General features: G+C 34.9%; 1 protein-coding gene across 1 annotated transcript in view; it reads left to right on the top strand.

Annotated features, from left to right (window-relative positions):
• Window positions 1-20,931, top strand: part of RELN (reelin) — a 389,961-nt gene that overhangs the window by 256,731 nt on the left and 112,299 nt on the right. The window contains exons 24-29 of the mRNA XM_051963196.1: window positions 173-344; window positions 716-916; window positions 6,052-6,287; window positions 18,022-18,179; window positions 19,170-19,377; window positions 20,647-20,723. Coding sequence (XP_051819156.1) covers window positions 173-344; window positions 716-916; window positions 6,052-6,287; window positions 18,022-18,179; window positions 19,170-19,377; window positions 20,647-20,723 — 1,052 coding nt within the window. The remainder of the gene's footprint in view (window positions 1-172; window positions 345-715; window positions 917-6,051; window positions 6,288-18,021; window positions 18,180-19,169; window positions 19,378-20,646; window positions 20,724-20,931) is intronic.

The following is a 20,931-nucleotide window of genomic DNA, read 5'->3' on the forward strand; positions in this document are numbered from 1 at the left end:
TCTTTCCCTACATTCTTCAAACTTCATTCCAACATGGCCAAATCCAGAAACTTCTTTTTTTTTTTAGTTCTACAATATAGTAAATGTTATATCTTCCCAATGACTTGCTTTACTTTTTATGAGAGATATTGCTTTCACTTCCATTAAGCGCGGATAACTGGCTTTTCTTTAGGTTTGTCTATTTAGAGCTCCCAGCAGCTGCAAAGACACCTTGCACTAGATTCCGCTGGTGGCAACCAGTTTTTTCAGGGGAAGACTATGATCAGTGGGCAATTGATGACATAATTATTTTGTCCGAAAAACAAAAGCAGATCATCCCCGTTGTCAACCCAACTTTACCTCAGGTAATTATGCCATGTTACAGGTAGACTCCAGAAATAAAGGGAATTTTGCATATAAAGGATTGAGAACTTCACCTCTTAAAGATTTTTTTTTATTCAACAAACAAGCTATTTTAAGTTCTCTATGATTCAATTGTTGATATTATAGAAATACATTACTCATAGATTGTCTTGAGGCATGACATTTCTGCAGTTAAGCAAACTCCTCAAGTGAAGTAAAGTGAGTGCTTGGAAAATATTTATGCATTCAATGGAAGGATATATTCACAATAGTCTAGAGACATATCTCTTGTGTCATTAACCATTGATTGATATAAGTTCATTATTTAAAGTTAGAATTCTTCAGTTACAGAATTTTTGTTTGTTTCTATTAGAACTTTTATGAAAAACCAGCTTTTGATTACCCCATGAATCAGATGAGCGTGTGGCTGATGTTGGCTAATGAAGGAATGGTTAAAAATGAAACTTTCTGTTCTGCTACTCCATCAGCCATGATATTTGGGAAATCAGATGGAGATCGATTTGCAGTAACTCGGGATTTAACTCTGAAACCTGGATATGTGCTACAGTTCAAGGTATTTATACGGTTTCCAATTTATATTCCTAGTGAGTCAAAGGCAGTGTGATATAATGAATAGAGATCTAGTCTCAAAACCAGAAAATCCTATACTCAAGTCCTCTGATACAGACTATTTGTATAATTCTGAGCAAGTCACTTAACCTCTCAGTGTCCTAGAGAAGTTTATAATACTCCAAGTTTCAAAGAAGATAAGTCGAATTGTTAAAGAAAGTTTGCTTATCTGAGAGTTCCCAATAGCAGTGAGATCACAGGTCCGGTCAGTGTAGTTAGCCCCTATGTATTAGTCTATCTAGTTTACAAGTCTACCTGTTAACAAGTTAAGCAACAACATATGCTCCCCATTCCTTGAGAGTAGATGAGACAAAGAACAGAAATGTGTTCTTTATATTTTATTAAAGGACTATGCTTGAAGAAAGTGTAGTTAACTATAGAAGGGCAAAGCTTTTAGTTCTACCCAAAAGGAAACAGCTTGTCAGTTTTTAATGAGTCTCATAAGTAGTGACTATGTCATTATATTTCAATGAGTATACATGAAACTCGATGAGAGTTTAAAAGAAAATTAACTTAGTACTTTCTCCCACTTGTGATTTAATGAATGTCACAGTTCCATATGGGAATGGATGAACTTTTTTACTTCACTTAAAAGTACTTTAAAAACTTCACAAGGTATTTTATGATTCAGTGTAGGTTTTTTTCCCAAATAATTGTACTTCCTTAAGTCAGTAAATTTTGCTTCCAATTATCATTTTTCTCTTAAAAGCTTGTTGTAGAAAATTTTTCAGCATTGTGACAACATGTCAACATATACAGTGAGTATTTGCTTTGACAAGCTGTTGTGTCAGGTTCCTAATCAAAATTTTATTGAGTTTATAATGAAATCCCATTGGTGAATTCTAGAGGTCGAAAGCAATGCAGTTTTAATGAGCTAGCACAACTACATGGTCCTTACATAATTGGTGGGTAGAGATGCTAAATAATTTACAAATAGAATTATTAAAGAAGCCATAAGTTTATAGGTAACCCTTCAGATATAATTTTTGTAGTTCTATAAATAGGGAAGGTAATCTTAAAAAAAAAAAAACTAGTAAAATATTATCATTAGCAATTTAATTTTTTGAGTTAGATTTCAAGTGAAAAACTTCACTGTCAATAGATGAATTTATATTTATATGCTAGCACTTTTCAAAATTGTAAGTAAAAACGTCAATATGTAAATGCATCTCCAGAAATATATACATATGATTTATTATCTTGACACCTTTTCTGTTTAATGAGTGACAAAATCACGACACTGTAGGTGGTATACTCAAGATAATTCTATACCTGTTATAATTTCTAAATAAAGAGATGGTTAATGATATTTAAAATGTCAATTTTTCAAAGAACTAGCAAAATAATGACATTTAAAAAGTTTTAATTCATCTATCACAGCAGCAGTATCAACCCTTTATGCATGCATTGATCTGATACTACCCACATTGTGTCATGATGAAATAATTATCATTCATTTTCTATTCCTTTAAAAAGAAATAAATGGGCTAAGAATTATTTAATTACTACTTGAAACAAATAAATAAAGATTATTTGTGTAAATTGTTCATGTGGAATTTTGAAGAATACACAGTATTTCTTTTAAATGAACCTTATGTTATAGTTGAGCTTGGTAGCTCTCAGAGTGTATTCTACACTATAATTATAATAAAAACATTTATATGGTACCTTAAGATTTACAAAGTACTTTACATATGTTATCATATTTGAACCTCATAGCAACTTTATGTGGTAGGTGCTATTTTAACCCCATTTTACAAATGAAGAAACTGAAGCTGACAGGTTATTTGTTCAGAGTCACACAGCTAGTGTCTAAGGGAGGATTTGAACTCATCTCCCTAAGGCCAGCATTCTATCCACTGTGCCCTCTAACTATCTGTATATAATTGCTCTGATGCCTAATATGTTCATTGAATATCTCGGTCATTGCATTTGAAAGAGCAGATTGTTCTAGTAGGTTGAAAACTTTAGATAATACATAGTCTGCTGTATTATAAATTCAATTAAATTTAGTTCAATAAATTTTTAAGCGTCCTTCATAAGCAGATCCCTACGCTTAGCCTTAAGGAAGATTTTAATTTTTGATATAACATTATCCCAGATCTCTCCAAGTTTACAGCAGAATAATGGAAAATAACATATATATAAATAATTATAATATAGAAAAATGCATGAATGTTCTCTCTTATTCCCTGAATCCTCTATCTCTCAGTCACTATGTACTCATTCTTTCTTAGTTCCCATAAGTAAAATTCTCTGCACTGACTCACACTCAAAATCCCAAGAATCTAATCAAAATTTCAACTATCCATTTTTGCTCCTTCTTTAATACTCAGGCCAGTTTCCAGCCCTTCCAAGACCAGTACTAGACCTTATGCTACGTTTTTGATAGAGAGTTTGGTGGCATCTGGCTGTTCCTTCATTCCCTGAGTTTTTAACATTTGATAGATAAATAAATTCATTTTTGATAGAAGAAAGGTGAAGGCAAGAAATAAAGATTTTATGAATCACCTGCACAGATAAATGTAAAATTAAAATTATGGAAGGGAATGAGATTGCCAAGATGAGTTAAAAAAAAAAAAAAACTATCAGAAACAGTCTAGCCAGTAAAAAAGATGGAATGCTAAAGGAGATAGAAGAACCAAGAGATACTATTTATTTCACAAAATAACATAATACAATCTAAGAACAAAAACATTGCTGAAGAGCCAAGGGGTAAGAACAGAATAAAAAGCATACAGTAGCCCACCACATAAAATACTTCAGAGTAGCCAAAGAATATAAGAATTGAAAGATGCCCCTGAAAGAATGCTCCCTCTATACCAGTTAAGAGGCTCTTCTTAATCATTTAGCATAAAGGAAAATGTTAGAATGATAAGAATAATTAGCTGAGATATGAGACTAAATTATATTCTTAACTTCATACTATAGCTTCTAAAAGAACGCATCCTAATGGAACCTGTATAAGCTAACTGAAAAATCCCTTCTGAAAGATGGTTTTTGTCTTTAAAAGTAAAACTAAAGAAGCCTGGAACTTCTTTCATTCTACCTCCCTTATAGTAATGAAGGTGACTATCAATTTTGAATGATTGCCATCTTGAAAGCATGAGCCTACAGTAGCTGACCTCTTGAAGGCCCTTGCAACTCTGATCTTCTTTGATTGTAGAGACAACCTTGTATATAATAAAGGGGAAAGAGGGATGGAGAAGAACTAGCAATGATGGCAGATAATCTGGGAATTGAAAAATCTTTAGAGACGCTCTATCCCACCTCCTCTTATATTTATAAATAAGTAAGATTCATCCTTAGAGAGACAAAATTGGATAGGCACATTCCTACAGAGAATAAGTAACAGAAACAGGATCCTAACTCAGATCCCAGATTAAAAATGTCTCCCTCTTTCCACTCACCATATAAGGTCACATGGTTAAGGAAATGACCATCCTAGAACCAAATCCAGGACTCAACACCAAATCCAGTTCTTTAGATTCCATTACATTATGCTGAGCAAGTCGGTGATTGTAAAGTCAATTGTAAAGCCCTGTACTTTATAATTCAAAGATATCCACTAGAAAGTACAGCAATGTTTTTATTTCTTGGTTGTATTATGTTACTCCTACCCCTGTGAAATAGCTTAGTATTTTTATCTAAATTGACAGTTTTCTTGCTAAACTTTGTATTTTTTCTGGCAAGAAAATAGATCAGAAATGCTTGGTTTTGTGGATTGTTCTTTAACAACAACAACAACAAAAAAAAAAAAAAAAATCAAAGAAAATTGACTCTCTGATCCTTATGTTTAGCAAGACTTTTCCAACATTTCTGCTTTTTCCTTTCCTGAACTTTCAACTTTTCTTTGAAATGGGGAAATGAATGAGGTTTTTAACCTCTCATTCTTGCTCCATGGCCATATTCCCATTGACATTCTTTGATTTGGCTCATTCTCTGAATCTTGAAAGGGCAACAAGATGGTTCTAGCAATAATAATTAATAATAAGCCATCAAAATCAAAAGAACAATAGGAAGATAATGATTTATCCCCAGGCCATTTCTATATGAATTCCATCAAATATAAGATTTTAAGAAAAAAATTTATGACAAATCATCTTTTTATCCACCTAAACAATAGATAAATTCTGGGTTAGCGATATCAAACTCAGTAGAAGGAGGTCGTCGCCAAACCTCTGGGATACATATAGACTTAATTTTAAAATGCAATATTATCTATGTTTCATTGTATATTTCCTTAACTATTTCCCCATTACTTTTGACTCAGCTAAGAGCCACACCCAGGAGTGTCTAATGTTTGATGGTCTACAATGAACATTAAATATAAAAGATGAGTGGTCATTTAAACCTTTGTCTCGAGACCAATTCTAGCTGAACTTCCCCTAAAATGCTAATGAATGAGGAAAATGAAATAGAAGAGGCAGCATGTTGTATAACTAGATAAAAAGCCATTCCAGAAGTCAGAAAAACCTAGGTTCACAATCTATCTCAGAGGCAAAATGACTAAGACTCTAATCTGCCTTGAGATTCCTCACTACAAGTTCCTAAAATCTGTGAATACTTAAGCTTGTGAAATCATAAGGCCATACTTAGCATGAAGAACCACAACCATTTAAATAATGCTTTAAGATTTATAAAATACTTTACACACATTATCTCATTTGAAAAATCCAGTACAGCAAAAATTATTGGTATCATTATCCCCATTTTACTGATAAGGAGATTGCAGCTCAGATAAATTCACCCAGAGTCACATGGTAGTAAGTTTTGAAGGCAGAATTTGAACCCATCCTTGCCTCCATACCTTGCATTCTGTTCTCTACTTCATGGCCAAAAGGAGTTTCAAAAGCTGTGAAAATGTCTCAACTCAGTGATTAGGATTCATTTATATAATGTTAAGGATTACAGTTTGATAGCAAGGGAATAACTGAAAAGTGCAACCACTGGCTATCACAGAACAGAGTGTATGTCAGGCATATGAATAGTTAGTACTCAATAAATAAATAACCTTTGACTGCCTCATTGATTGATTTTAAACCAGGATCTTCTGTAATCCCATCTCTCCTTTTCCAGCTGAACATAGGGTGCACTAATCAGTTCAGCAGTTCTGCCCCAGTCCTTCTGCAGTATTCCCATGATGCTGGCCTCTTCTGGTCCTTAGTGAAGGAAGGTTGCTATCCAGCATCCCCTGGAGGCAAAGGATGTGAAGGAAGCTCCAGGGAACTGAGTGAACCTACTGTGTATTATACTGGGGACTTCGAGGAGTGGACAAGAATTACGATTGTTGTTCCAAGATCTCTTGCATCCAGGTAATGCAGAACATTTTCATTTTTCTAAGTTTTGCCTACACAGCCTATATCTTATGATTTTTGTACACACTGATATTAGAATTAGTTGTTGTTCAGTCATTTTTCAGTTGTATCTGACTCTTTGTGACCCCATTTGGGTTTTTCTTGCCAAAGATACAGGAATGGTTTGCCATTACAGGTGAGAAAACTGAGGCAAGCAGGGTTAAATGACTTACCCATGGTCACATAGCTAATAAGTGACTGAAGCCAGATTTGAACTCGGGAAAATGAGTTTTCCTGACTCTAGATCCAATATTCAATCCACTGTGCCACCTAGCTGACCCCACAAGAATTAATAGAGATGAGTTATTCAGAGTCAAATACTATATGCAAGATCCCCTCTTTTGAAAACTGGGATCCACATAGAATGCCCAAAGTGGGAAAGTTTTGGTTTTGAGAGGTTTGTTCATCTAGATTTGTGGGTGGATGTGAGACCTTTTAAATTTGTGCATTTCCCAAATACAGTGCTTAGTTCATTTGCAGCTTACTTTTTGAAACTCTTTTCCTGATTGCTCCAGTCATTAATGTTCCCTCTACCTATGGATGAGTATACTTTTCCCAGTGGAATAGAAAATGCCTTTCCCTGAGGGCAGGAACTCTTTTGGTTTTATATTTGCTTCCTCAGAATGTAGCAAAGTGCATTTCATCTGATAGGTGCTTAATAAATCTGCTAAGATAAATTAGTTGAATGCAGTGAAAATAGGAATCAAAGGATAGCATTCATCACTGTATAGTCATGAATGGCTAACTGTGATGTGAGAGTTTTATTGTAGGCAGTTATTACATGTCCCTCTCCATATGTTTCTTGTGGTAGATTGGACATAATTTAAGACCCATTATGTCTAAATGCTGGCATGAGTTATTATACAATTTTGTTCTTCTTTACATAACTGTTGGCGTCCTTTTTTTCCTTCATCTCCTTCCCAAAAGGGCCTTCTACGAGACCAAAGTCAAAGCTGGAAGATTTTTATGTAAATCTTCCAGAAAATTAAGGTGGGGGAGATAAGACAACCTGGAAGAGGTTTTATTGCTCTTTTGATCTCAGCTCCCCAGGGGGCTCTGTGAACTTAGCTTCTGTTTGCCTCTGCAGTAAGTTTGACAATTAGCTCTTACTGACTTTCTTATATAAACTACACAGTATTCTGATATCTGCTGAGAGTTTCATCTATGTGTAGATCAACCGAAATCTCTTCACTTAGCCCCAAACACTTAGTATTTATGTGACTCTGGATAAGTCATTTAACCCTGACTGCCTCCCCAAGAAACCCCAAAACTCTTCATTTAACAATCTATCTTTTAGCTACTTTATAACTCTCAATTGAAAGCCAAAGAAGCATTATTTTTCCTTTGTTTAGTCAGACTTGATAGAAGGGTGGTGAGCTTTATACCTTACCCTCAAACTAAGACAAAGCCTTACCACTACTGGTTCCCATTGGGCAGGTAGGTATTGGTTGAAATAAACTGAAAATTCAGATGTGTAGGCAACCAGTTGATTCCTATGGCACAGGCATAGGCTAGGATTGAACTACTTGTATAGTCCATTGCTAAATATTATTTCACTGCCATTTTAACAGAGATGGTTAGATAGCTTAGTGGATGAGAGCCCTGAGTCTAAAATCAGGAACATCTGAATTCAAATACAGCCTGAAATACTCACTAGCTCCATGTTCAAATGCTGCCTGAGATATTCACTAGCTGTGTGTTTCTAGGATAGTCACTTAAACTCTATCTGGAAGAAGGAAAATAGCAGGTATTTTTGCCATGAAAAACCCATATGCAATCACAAAGATGCCCAATTGTACAACTAAACCAATTAAATTGATATCATTTCTGAGCTGCAAGATGCAAACTATGCATGTACCTATATTTCTTTTTCTTCAGAGTAGGATTTTTTCTTATAATAATAGCTTTTTATTTTTCAAAACACATGCAGAGATACTTTTCGACATTTACCCTTGCAAAACCTTGTGTTCCAAATTTTTCTTTCTCCCTCCCTCCCCACCATTCCCTCTCCCTTAGACAATAAGTAATCCAGTATAGGTTAAACATGATGCACCTGTATTTCAACAGTACTCACTTGGTTTCTCGAGTAGCAGAACATGGCAATATGTGTATTCTGTTTCCTCCTCTCTCCAAACAGTTTACAGACTTTAAATAAAAAAATTTTGCAGGTGAAAAAAGCTACCAAAAGAGCTTATATATTGCTATGACTAATGAGGAAAGATAAAAGTCACCTAGAGTTTAAAGAGATTGCCTTAAGTCTCACAGACAAGAAAGAATTGCAGTTCAAAAGTTTTCCCAAACTCTTTTAGAAAGTAGATCATATTGTTTCCTTTATAACAAAGCTGTTTGGCTAGGGAAGAGAGTTGGGTGCTTAACCTCCCCACCCTTCAGCTCCTCTGTCTCTCACGGCATCTCAGGCTCCATCTCCTGGAAGGCTTTGAGGGCAGGGTATAGATGATTTCTAAAGCTGTTTTCCTAGTTGCCCATGAGAAATGATGAAAGATATCTCTGGGTCTGGGACTTTCAACACATGGAGTGATGGCCAAGGAAAGAATCTACCTCCACAGCATTTGAAAAATCAGAAGGATCAAGCATTGAAGCAAAAATCAGTCAGTCTTAAATGCTTACTATGGGCAGATACTATGCTAAGTGCTAGGGATGCAGAGAGACAAAAGAGAATCCCTGTCCTGAAGAACTCTGATCTAATGAGGTCACACTATAGACTGGCTGATAAGGAATACTATTATCAATCAGGGTCAAGGAAGGGTAATAATAGAGAACAGCTATGGGGGTAGGATCAGAAGTGGTTGTTGCTGTTGTTCATTCAGTCAGGCTTCCTGCTGTTCAGGTTTGCCCAGAATAAAAGTCTGAGATTGAATTTGAACCCAGTTCTCCCTGATTCCAGTGTACCATCCAGCTGCCCACCCCCAGCAACATGCAGGTTCATCTTAGTCTGTCCCCAAAGGTGATTCTTGGGCTCCTCAAACAAAATTTTCAGCTTTATACTAGGTTATAAAGAGCTTACTTAGGCTTTCTGCCTTAGTTTCCCTATTCCTTTCTGAAACTATCATAGCCCTTTGCTACACTGAGTAGCAGTAGTAAACCACAGTTGAGAAAGCATCTTGCCTGCCTTATTTTTACTGTGAGATCAATGTGCTGGAAGTATTCTGCGTCTAGCCAGTAAAAGTTACATGAAGCTACAAGGCTTTTGCCAAGGACCACAAATCTAAAGCTAACTTGTTTTATTTTCCCAAAGCCAACTAGTAACAGTTGAATATGAAACAGCAGCATCTTTTCAATGTTGCTTAGAGTAACTTCATCAGAAAAGCTCCTGATTAGAGTCAACAGAAGTTCCTGCCAAGCTATCACAGATTGGGTCTGAATTATGAGTCTTCTAATGTGGCAGTATCATTTTTTTTTTTTTTTGGACTTGGGCTATTGGAAGATAGTCTTTTCCTGTTGGAATCCAGCTTCTTTGGATTATTCTGAATGCTGTCCAGGATATTTGATTGTGAGTTTTTTTTTTTTAAATAAACAATTGGCTACCAAGAAACTCTAAACATATTTGCATTTCAGCCTGGGTAGATGGCCTATTTTTGTACAGTCTGTGGCTTATTCAGAAGAACCCAGATTCTCCAGATGGACTGTTAGAAAACTGAGAGTTTTAGATGTTAAGCATTTGGAGATATTTTGACACAAGACATTGTGCTCACAATGGCTACTAGAATACTAGTTTTCCCCAAAATGATGCTAAGCTAATTTTGACAAAGGTGGAGATTATGTCTTAATTTTCCCAATTCTGCATTCTGCCAGGGGAAGAAGTGGGCTGTCACAAATATGTGCTGGCAGATTGTTTCTCTACCAACTGAGATAGACACAAAAGAGCTACACTATATACATGGAACCTGTGCAGGACCCCTCCACAGAATACAAAAATATAATGTTGTGCTCCTGGGCACATGTGCATGCTGTTCTGCAAGTTTGCCCAGCATTTTTCAGGGTATTCACTCCTGCACCTGTGCATAGGACAACAAATGTGGGCATGAACGCAAATAAAAGCTGGAGAAAACCAGCTTTTCTTTTCTGCATCAAGACATCTGCCTAAGCATGGGGGTATAGCTAGAAAGGAAATGTAGATGGAAGAATGCAATTGAGGAGGAAACATCCCTGGAGAAGAAAGAAATTTTATGAAGTGTTTTGCCTGTGTGCTATATTTGACTTGGGCATTGGAATTGAGAGAAAAAAATTATAGATCCTTTCAATAGGACTTCCTAGAGCAAAGAAAAAGCATTTTATTGAGAAATCCATCTAGAATAGAGGTTTTGAACTTCTAATAGACAGATACAGATATATGCATACTTACACATACATGTATAGATAAAATTGTATTTTAATTATATTTAAATAGTTATCATATGTGTATATACAGGAAAAGTTATTCAAATTCCAATATGATTGAAATACAATTACCAAAAGTCCTTACAGGCTGCCAAATGGTCCATGGAATAAAAATGCAGGGCATAAAACAAATTTATGATTGTTGTTTAGCCATTTCTTACTTGTGTCTGGCTGACTCTTTGTAATCCCATTTGGAGTTTTCTTGGCAAAAGTGCTAGAATTATTTTGCCATTCCTTCTCCAGATCATTTTTACAGATGAGGAAACTAAGGCAAACATAGTTAAGTGCCTTGCACAAGGTTACACAATTAGCAAGTATTTGAGACTGGATTTGAACTCAGAGCTTCCTGACTCCAAGTCCAGCACTTTATCCATTATATCACCTCATTGCCCCTTTGCCAAATAACCTAGTTCACCTACCATTCCACTATTTGAAAAGAGCACAAAAGTCAAAGTCATCAGGCTTTGTAACTTGTTTTCTTTTAGATTTTGCACAAATTATTTAACTTCTTTTAGCTTCAGAATTCTTATCTATAAAATGAGGAGCTTAAACTAGATTGACCTAAGCTTCCTTCAAGCTCTAAAACTATGAGCCTATGAAATATACTTTCTTTTTCAATATAATCATGAATCTCTTAACCAAAACTTCCTAGGATTTTTGAATCCAACAGGCATCTCCAGCAATACATTTTGCTTCTTGAAGACAAAGGTCTGTGAATCAATTATATTTTTACTTTGGGCTGCTTTAATGTTCTAAAGGGCACCTAGATGGTGCAGTGGATAGATCAGTCTCTGGAGTCAGGAGGACCTGAGATCAAATGTAGCCTTATGCAGATAATAGCTGTGTGACTTTGGACAAGTCATTTCACCCTATTTGCTTCATCTATAAAATAAACTGGAGAAGGAAATGGCAAACCACTCCAGTATCTTTGCCAAGAAAATTTCAAATAGGGTCACAGAGATTTGGATACAATTGAAACAACTTGACAACCACAGTGTTCTAAAGTGATACCTGTTTGCTTTTTAAAATTTTCTTCCCTAGAGAGAAAATATATATACTTCCCATTTAGGTGCTGAAACAGGAATTTAAGCATTATCTATTTGAAGCATTTACAGGCAGTAGCACAAGTTTCCCAAAAACCAATCTGAAATTGTTGAAGCTAGTAAACAACAGGTGTTTGTTAAATTCAGCATATTTGCCAAGACTAGATGATTTAGAATGACAATAAAAAAAGATTTGCAGTTCACTGATTGTTAAGTGGCTAAAACTCTTTAAGAATCACAACATAATCGTGTGTCTATATTTACATACATAATTTCTCCAGTTTTCCTGCTATTTTCACTCCAATGATGGGGAAGGATGGAAATTATTTAAACATCTAAATCTTCATCTCCTGCCATAAGTGGCAGCCTTCATTAGTCTGTCTTATTTTCTATTCCTATTTGCTAACGAACAATACTTGTAGGATAAAAGACTCTGTCGAATGCTTTTTTTAAAATCTTGGCAAATGCTTTTCTAGAACATTTCCCTGATCCGGGAATCCTGTCAAAAAATAAAATTAGTTTATTCTAACATCACCTATTTTTACTGAAGCCACACTGATTCTTTATGATCACTACTTATTTTCTGGACAAAAACTATTTCTAGACACAGATGACATAGTATATCTTTATAATAATGCATTATTGAATTTTTCTGGAAATCAAAATAAAATTAACTAACCAAGTTTACACTCATTGGGTGCTCTTATTCCATTGATATGGAATAATCATTAGGACAAGTCAAGAAATTACTTCCTGGAAAATAATAAGAATTTACAAATACCATTTTTTATTCATACATTTATTTTTGGCAGAGAAAGAGAGGAATCCAATACGTGTTTTAGAGAATTGAAATACTACACCAATACTAAGTAATGATACTATGGTAGGATCTTGTTCTGTTACTTCTTTTCGTCCAAGTAATTTGTTGTATTCATTGATGAAAATAACTTTATCTGAATCCAAATGCTTTATACAATATTCTCTGCCCAACCTCTATTATGAATGTTTATTATGTGAATTGCTTCATATAATATATCTTCATAACATACAATGTTATTCTGCCCCCCCTTTTAACAATACTGTTTCTTTTTTAAAATATTTATTTATTGAAAACTAAATTCAAAATGAGAAAAAAAAAGAGAAAAGGAAAAAAACTAAACATTTTCATGTGCCAAACAGAATATCAGGGAGGATTCAAAATATGTAACAATAAATTTCCATTTCAAGAAAATATATATATAATAGAAAAGATTATATTCATGACTTTCCTCTTTGCTTCCTTGTAGGTTATTCTTTTGTTCTCTGCTGTGCACCTTTTCCTTCTGTACCCTACCTTGTCCTAGACTACTCTTTGCCTCTTTATCCCTTTTCCATAAGTCTACATACCTTGTCCCACTGCCATAAATTTACACACCATTCTATACTCTATCTTATCCTATTTCCTCATCCCTTATTTATTTATAGATTTTGGGGGGTGCTATTCCCTTCTTGGGGTGTAGGTGTGTGTATGTATGTGTATAATTCCATATCTAACCCATTCCTGATGTGATTAATTTTTCAGAACTACTAGCCCTTTCCCCTACCCAATATCTCTGTGTCATTTCTTTCTCTGCACCTTATTTATGAACTACAATTATTATTTTTACCTTTTCCTAAATGTTTTTGCTTTTTAGAGTCAGATCATTCTTAGCTTTGCCCCCATCTTTCTTTTGTTACCCAATTACTGATTTCAATCTTAAACAAATGGCATGCATTTGCATGTAGAAAACATAAACAATTTGTCCTTGTTAAGTCTCTTGAAATTAATCTTTGATGTTGGCTCTTATATTTTAAATTTTCTGTTTTCAGGTTTGGTTGAGACAAAGTCCTAAAAATCTGCAAACTTGTTGAATGTCCATTTTTTTTTTTTTGTTCAATATTATGGTTAGTTTTGCTAGGTATGAAATTTTTGGCCACAGGCCTAGTTCTTTTGATTTTCAATATGTATTATTCCAGAACATGCAGTGTTTTATTGTAATGGCTTATAAATCCAGTATTGTACTGTTTCTTTTGCATGAAGTATACCTTTCCTGTGCTATATTTCCACTATGAGAGCCTCCATTTGAATCTCAGCTCTTCCATTTCCTACCTATTTGAACTTGTGTAAGTTCTTCCATCCTTGTATCTATTTCTTTATTTATAAACTGAAGGAGTTTGTAAATTGAGAGGGACGGCCTCTTGGATTACACATAGTTCTATCCCTATGATCCTATCATACTAAGCTTCATTGATACCTTTGATGTCAAATTTTCCTTTTCAAAGCGGGATTTCCATTTTGCCCTGTTGATTACCCATCTCTCTTCATTCATATATAGCCACTTGAAACCATGAGTTTTGTGACAATCCCTTATCTTGTTAGGTTAAAGCTTCTCTCTGTGTTATACAGTTTGATGGAATATATTCAAGAAATCTTTCTTCTCTTGATCACTTTTAAACATTTTGATTAGATTTGCAAGGCTGTAGGATACATTCTCACCAGTCCAAATGGAATGCATTGTGTCTTTGGCCAGGAGGCTCTTATTCTTTTTCTTAGATACCATCTTTTTCATCACTCCCAAATCTTCCTTTCACTTGTAAAGCTCTAATTATGATGCAAATACAAGTGTGTGCTTTAATGCCTTCAGTGTATCACCGAAGATATCATTTCCCTAGCAAAGCTTTCCATATTGCTTTTAAGCAGTCTAAGGTAGTATCAATTATGATTATAGATGATCACCAGAAGTGAGGGGTAGTCATCAGATTTGACAAGGGTTGTAAGGTATCCACTCATGTTCTTCTCCATGAATCCATCTGCTTCTCTTCTTCAAACTCAAGTCTTTCAACTTGAAACATTTTTCTTATTCTATCTCAAATTTTCCTTCCTAGATTCAATCTCTGAACTTTTTCACTGCTGCAAGACCATTCATAGCTGCAGTTTTATATTTCTGAATGATTGCTAGATATCTGGATGACACTTCAAAATTGGCATGGCTTCAGTGAATTCTTCCTATTCACTTTAATATCTCTTCTCTCCCTATATTCCAGTTTTGTAAATAGAACTACTACCCAGGCATTTATTCATAATCTTGGAATAATACTTTCTTTTTATTTCCTTCCTTCTTTCTTTTTCCCTCCTCATCTCCCCCTCTTTCCTTTCCTCTCTCCTTTTTTTCACTTGCCCTATTCCTCATCTCCTCTTTTAATGGCAAGAACCGATAATTCCATCTCCATAATCTTCCTCATATCCATCTTATATTTTACATTCTCACTTCAATTAGTCTTTTTAATGTCTTTTTGCCTGATTTAACATAACAAATTCATTACTGGTCTCCTTCCTATAACCCATCTCTTCTCCAAATTCTGTTTCCCTCTATGGCCCAAGTAACCCTCCTGATTCACTCTTTTATTCAGGTCACTTCTACACAAATACACACATACACACACCCACACACACACACACACACACACACCCCTTCAGTGACATATTATTGTCTACCAGAGAAAGCATAAATTGCTAACTTATCTTCAAAACTTACCTTCAGTTATACTTTTCCAGATTGTAATTCAGGTTTAATTTTTTTTTATTTAATAATAACTTTATATTGACAGAATCCATGCCAGGGTAATTTTTTACAACACTATCCCTTGCACTCGCTTATGTTTCAATTTTTCCCCTCCCTCCCTCCACCCCCTCCCCTAGATGGCAAGCAGTCCTATATATGTTAGATATGTTGCAGTATATCCTAGATACAATATATGTTTGCAGAACCGAACAGTTCTCTTGTTGCACAGGGAGAATTGGATTCAGAAGGTAAAAATAACTCGGGAAGAAAATATAAAAATTCAAATAGTTCATATTCGTTTCCCCGTGTTCTTTCTTTGGGTGTAGCTGCTTCTGTCCATCATTTATCCAAAGAAATCCACTTCCATCAGAATACATTCTCATACAATATCGTTGTCGAAGTGTATAATGATCTCCTGGTTCTGCTCATTTCACTTAGCATCAGTTCATGTAGGTCTCTCCAAGCCTCTCTGTATTCATCCTGCTGGTCATTCCTTACAGAACAATAATATTCCACAACATTCATATACCACAATTTACCCAGCCATTCTCCAATCGATGGGCATCCATTCATTTTCCAGTTTCTAGCCACTACAAACAGGGCTGCCACAAACATTTTGGCACATACAGGTCCCTTTCCCTTCTTTAGTATCGCTTTGGGATATAAGCCCAGTAGTAGTACTGCTGGATCAAAGGGTATGCACATTTTGATAACTTTTTGGGCATAATTCCAGATTGCTCTCCGGAATGGTTGAATTTGTTCACAACTCCACCAACAATGCATCAGTGTTCCAGTTTTCCCGCATCCCCTCCAATATTCATCATTATTTTTTCCTGTCATCTTAGCCAATCTGACAGGTGTGTAGTGGTATCTCAGAGTTGTCTTCATTTGCATTTCTCTGATCAATAGTGATTTGGAACACTCTTTCATATGAGTGGTAATAGTTTCAATTTCATCATCTGAAAATTGTCTGTTCATATCCTTTGACCATTTATCAATTGGAGAATGGCTTGATTTCTTATAAATTAGTTCTCTATATATTTTAGAAATGAGGCCTTTATCAGAACCTTTAACTGTAAAGATGTCTTCCCAGTTTGTTGCTTCCCTTCTAATCTTGTTTGCATTAGTTCTGTTTGTATAAAGGCTTTTTAATTTGATATAATCAAAATTTTCTATTTTGTGATCAGTAATGGTCTCTAGTTCATCTTTGTTCACAAATTTCTTTCTCCTCCACAAGTCTGAGAGATAAACTATCCTATGTTCCTCTAATTTATTTATAATCTCGTTCTTTATGCCTAGGTCATGGACCCATTTTGATCTTATCTTGGTATATGGTGTTAAGTGTGGGTCCTTGCCTAATTTCTGCCATACTAATTTCCAGTTATCCCAGCAGTTTTTATCAAATAATGAATTCTTATCCCAAAAGTTAGGATCTTTGGGTTTGTCAAACACTAGATTGCTATAGTTGACTATTCTGTCTTGTGAACCTAACCTTTTCCACTGATCAACTAATCTATTTCTTAGCCAATACCAAATGGTTTGGGTGACTGCTGCTTTATAATATAATTTTAGATCAGGTACAGCTAGACCACCTTCATTTGACTTTTTTTTTCATTAATTCCCTTGAGATTCTCAACTTTTTATTGTTCCATATGAATTTTGTTGTTATTTTTTCTAGATCATTAAAATATTTTCTTGGAAGTCTGATTGGTATAGCACTAAATAAATAGATTAATTTAGGGAGTATTGTCATCTTTATTATATTCGCTCGGCCTATCCAAGAGCACTTAATATTTTTCCAATTATTTAAGTCAATTCAGGTTTAATTTAAACTACTCCCATTTATCTACTCTACATTTTAGTCAAGTGGAATTTCCTTTCATCTTTCATGCTTGTTTTTCAAAGCTTTTGTTTATACTATATCTAGCATCTAGGAAAGATTCTTCCCATTTCTACTCTTTCTTTCAATATGTACTTCTTCTCTGAAGCCTTTCCAGAATTCTATTCCCCCAAGTATACATTAACTTTGCCTCTGCAAAATCTCACAGTTATCTGAATTTGTCCTTTGTCTTATTCTTTCTTGTGTCTACAATTTCTCTATCTACAATCCCTCCCCCAAATTGGATTGTAAAGTCCTTGAGCAAAGTTAATTTCATATATATATTTTGTACCCTAAGTGCCTCTTGCAGTATTTCAGTAGAGCCTTAATGAATGTTTGTTCAATGAATAAATGAATGAATGAATGAATGAAAAAGGTGTAGGGAATGAAATAGGTGGATAGAAATAGAAGAATGGTGACTTATACAATCATATCCTATGACATATGATATAGTCATGATATGTGACCATATGATCTAATATCCCATCCAATTGTCATCATTTTTCCTCTTTCCACTCTCAATTACTCACCTGAATGTCCATCAATCCATATTTGTGGAACAAAGTGTTTGCTCTCAGACTGCATCTTCCACTCACTGCCCCATATCATTCTTCTCCATGTACTAGGCTGCAGCACTGAGTTAGGAGGTGTAGAGAGAGAGATATGGCAAGGTACTCTTGAATTCGCCAGACCTTTCTAAGAATTAATTTTTTTGTGTACATAACAATTAGCCCCTTCACAAATGAAATAAAAAGTAGCAACAACAACAAATCTCTTATTTTCCCTAACAGCAAAACCAGATTCCGCTGGATCCAAGAGAGTAGTTCCCAGAAAAATGCTCCTCCATTTGGGCTAGATGGAGTTTATATTTCTGAACCTTGTCCTAGTTACTGCAGCGGCCATGGGGACTGTGTCTCAGGGGTTTGTTTCTGTGATTTGGGTTATACAGGTAAGAATAGTTTTGTTATTGCTATTGTTGTTTTGGGATGAAGAGATAAAGACAGGTATATGTTTTAATAATAAGCCAATCCGGGTTAAGCCAAGTTCAGGCTTCACTATTCTATAAAATTTTATGAAGCACGGAAACTAGGGTAAGAGGTGAACAATAAGATCTTTTGAATCTGTTCTGGCCAAAGATAAAAGAACCCTGGTGACACAAATTTCATTGGAAAATAAATTTTTTTAAGGCAACTACAATTGGTGGGTCAATATATCTAGTAGTCCTGAAATGGAACATTATAGGAGAACACATAAAAGCATGTGTTCTCACTATAACATTGGATATCAATTCTGGAGAAATATCTGAGATTAAAGAGGAAGATAAGGGGAAAAGAATAAACTTTTAAAAGTTGCTGTACAAAATATTTGGAGGGACTTCAAAAAGATTTCTCTGGTTCTTAATCCCCTGACCTAGAAATGGCATATGACCAAAACCAAGTATATGTTGTGACAGGCCTTCTACAGAGAATGCCGTTCTCTTGCAGCTTCAAGGATGATAGGGTTTTTGGTGGGTTTTTTTTCCCTTTAAAGCTGTGATTGACACAACCAATTACATTTGCCACCCTGATGAATCTTCTATTTAAAGAGAGCAGCAACTCAGCGTGTTTAATTGTTATATACACACCAACTTTAACCTGTTTCATCCCAATTTACAAAAATTGTATCACAGCAGCATACTAAGTTCCTTATGTTTTTCCTCACCAAAAAAAAAAAAAAAAAATTATCTGAAAGCAAAAAAAAAAAAAAAATCATGATTATAATAGCAATGACAATAATGACTCTTGGCAATTTAGTAATATACATTTTTATTTTATGCTATTTATGCAATAATCAGATAACAAAATAAAATTACCTTTTTGCCATATTCTGTATCTACCTCTAACATTTCACACAGTTTCAACAAAGCATTTGCTATGTACTTCTTTCTTTCTTTTTAAAGCCTCACACGGAACCTGTGTAGCTAATGTACCTAATCACAGTGAGATGTTCGACAGGTTTGAGGGAAAACTCAGCCCTCTCTGGTACAAGATAACTGGCGGTCAGGTGGGAACAGGCTGTGGAACACTCAGTGATGGAAAATCTCTTTACTTCAATGGGCCTGGAAAGAGAGAAGCAAGAACTGTTCCTCTGGATACAACAAATATCAGGTTAATAGAAAATTAATGTTGCTCCTCAATGCATATAGTATTCATTATATAACAGATTGCCCAATCCCATGCTATAATCTGTGCTTAAGATCCCAGGCAATTGACTTCTTGGTTCAATGCATGATAATATCTTCCCCAAAGATCTATATGACTTTATGATGTCTCTGAACTTGGTTTGGACTTTTTTTTATATTCTGATAACTACATTCCAGTATAATTGGTTTTCTTTGTAATACTATTTATTTTATTTAATGCATTTAAAAACAGTTTTCTTAAAAGGGGGTCCATGAGCTTCATCAGACTCCCAGAGATGTGTATGTCTTAAAGGAATAAAACCCGAAGACACAGAAAGCTACCCAGAAAACCAGACCAGACAAACAGTGAAAATTTACCTGGCTCCTCCCAGCATACTAAACTTTCTAATCGTACAATACCCAGTACAGAGAATACCAGCTCAGTAACTTAGACCATATCTATTTACAATCTGCCTACAGATAACTTCAGTCACCTAGGGAGATTGATGTCTTTCGTAAGACTATCAGCACCAACTGCTGACTTCCTGCCATTACTGCTCAAATCTTCTGCCTCCCTCATTGTGGTAGCAAAACCCTGTAAATGGGAAAGTTTATCAAGCTTCCACAAAACACACACACACACACACACACACACACAAACAAATAGACACTAATAGCCATTTCTCAAACTTCCAATAAAAGTACTTTTTAAGAAGGGGGGAGAGAGACATGACTTTTCTTCTATAATAAACTAAAGACTGTGGTATGAAAGATTCTTTAGTGAATGAAATAGCCACAGAACTTGGAAACTTCAAAGTCTAAATTGGACACCATTAATTCTGATCCATTTTGGGGAGGTGAACAGTAAGTGTCTTAAAATTGCCCTATGTGATATAAAATACCTACAATGCCATCTACTGGTAAACTAGTTAACCTAATTAAAAACTAAATGGTAGTTTTCTGTTCCTTAACAAAGTTAAATGGTGGTCTATTTGGAGAATAATGATTAATAAACTCAGTACTGCCTTTACATTTTTTTTCTCATTTAAGTTCTTATCACTTAAAAAAATAACTTTATAACAGCAGTTTTAAGTATTCTAAAAGGCCTTACAATTGGATTTGTTACATGTTAGGCATTCTCTAGTGTCTATGAGCATTTGGGTTTTAAAAATATTTAAAGCTTAGATAAATTGTTTAAAGGTGGAAATATAGAAGACAGAAAATTCTAAGTCTAAAGTTAACTTTGTTTTTCCAGACTTGTTCAGTTTTATATACAGATTGGAAGCAAAACTCCTGGTGCCACCTGCAGCAAACCAAGAGCTAGAAATGAAGGTAATTTTTTTCTATAGATATAGCAATTACTATTAGCAAATTGATGCATATTTTAAAAAAATAAAATCAAGATTAGACATTAATAGTTTGGAGCTTCTATTTTTATTTAATGGTTGTTTCTCTTCTATTAGCTCTAAATACTGTGAATATTCTGTGACTGCCTGTTTAATAATAAATTGTTGTGCATACTTAATAATTAGTTTTGGGC

The sequence above is a fragment of the Antechinus flavipes genome, chromosome 5 (assembly GCF_016432865.1).
Source record: "Antechinus flavipes isolate AdamAnt ecotype Samford, QLD, Australia chromosome 5, AdamAnt_v2, whole genome shotgun sequence".
Lineage (NCBI taxonomy): Eukaryota > Metazoa > Chordata > Mammalia > Dasyuromorphia > Dasyuridae > Antechinus > Antechinus flavipes.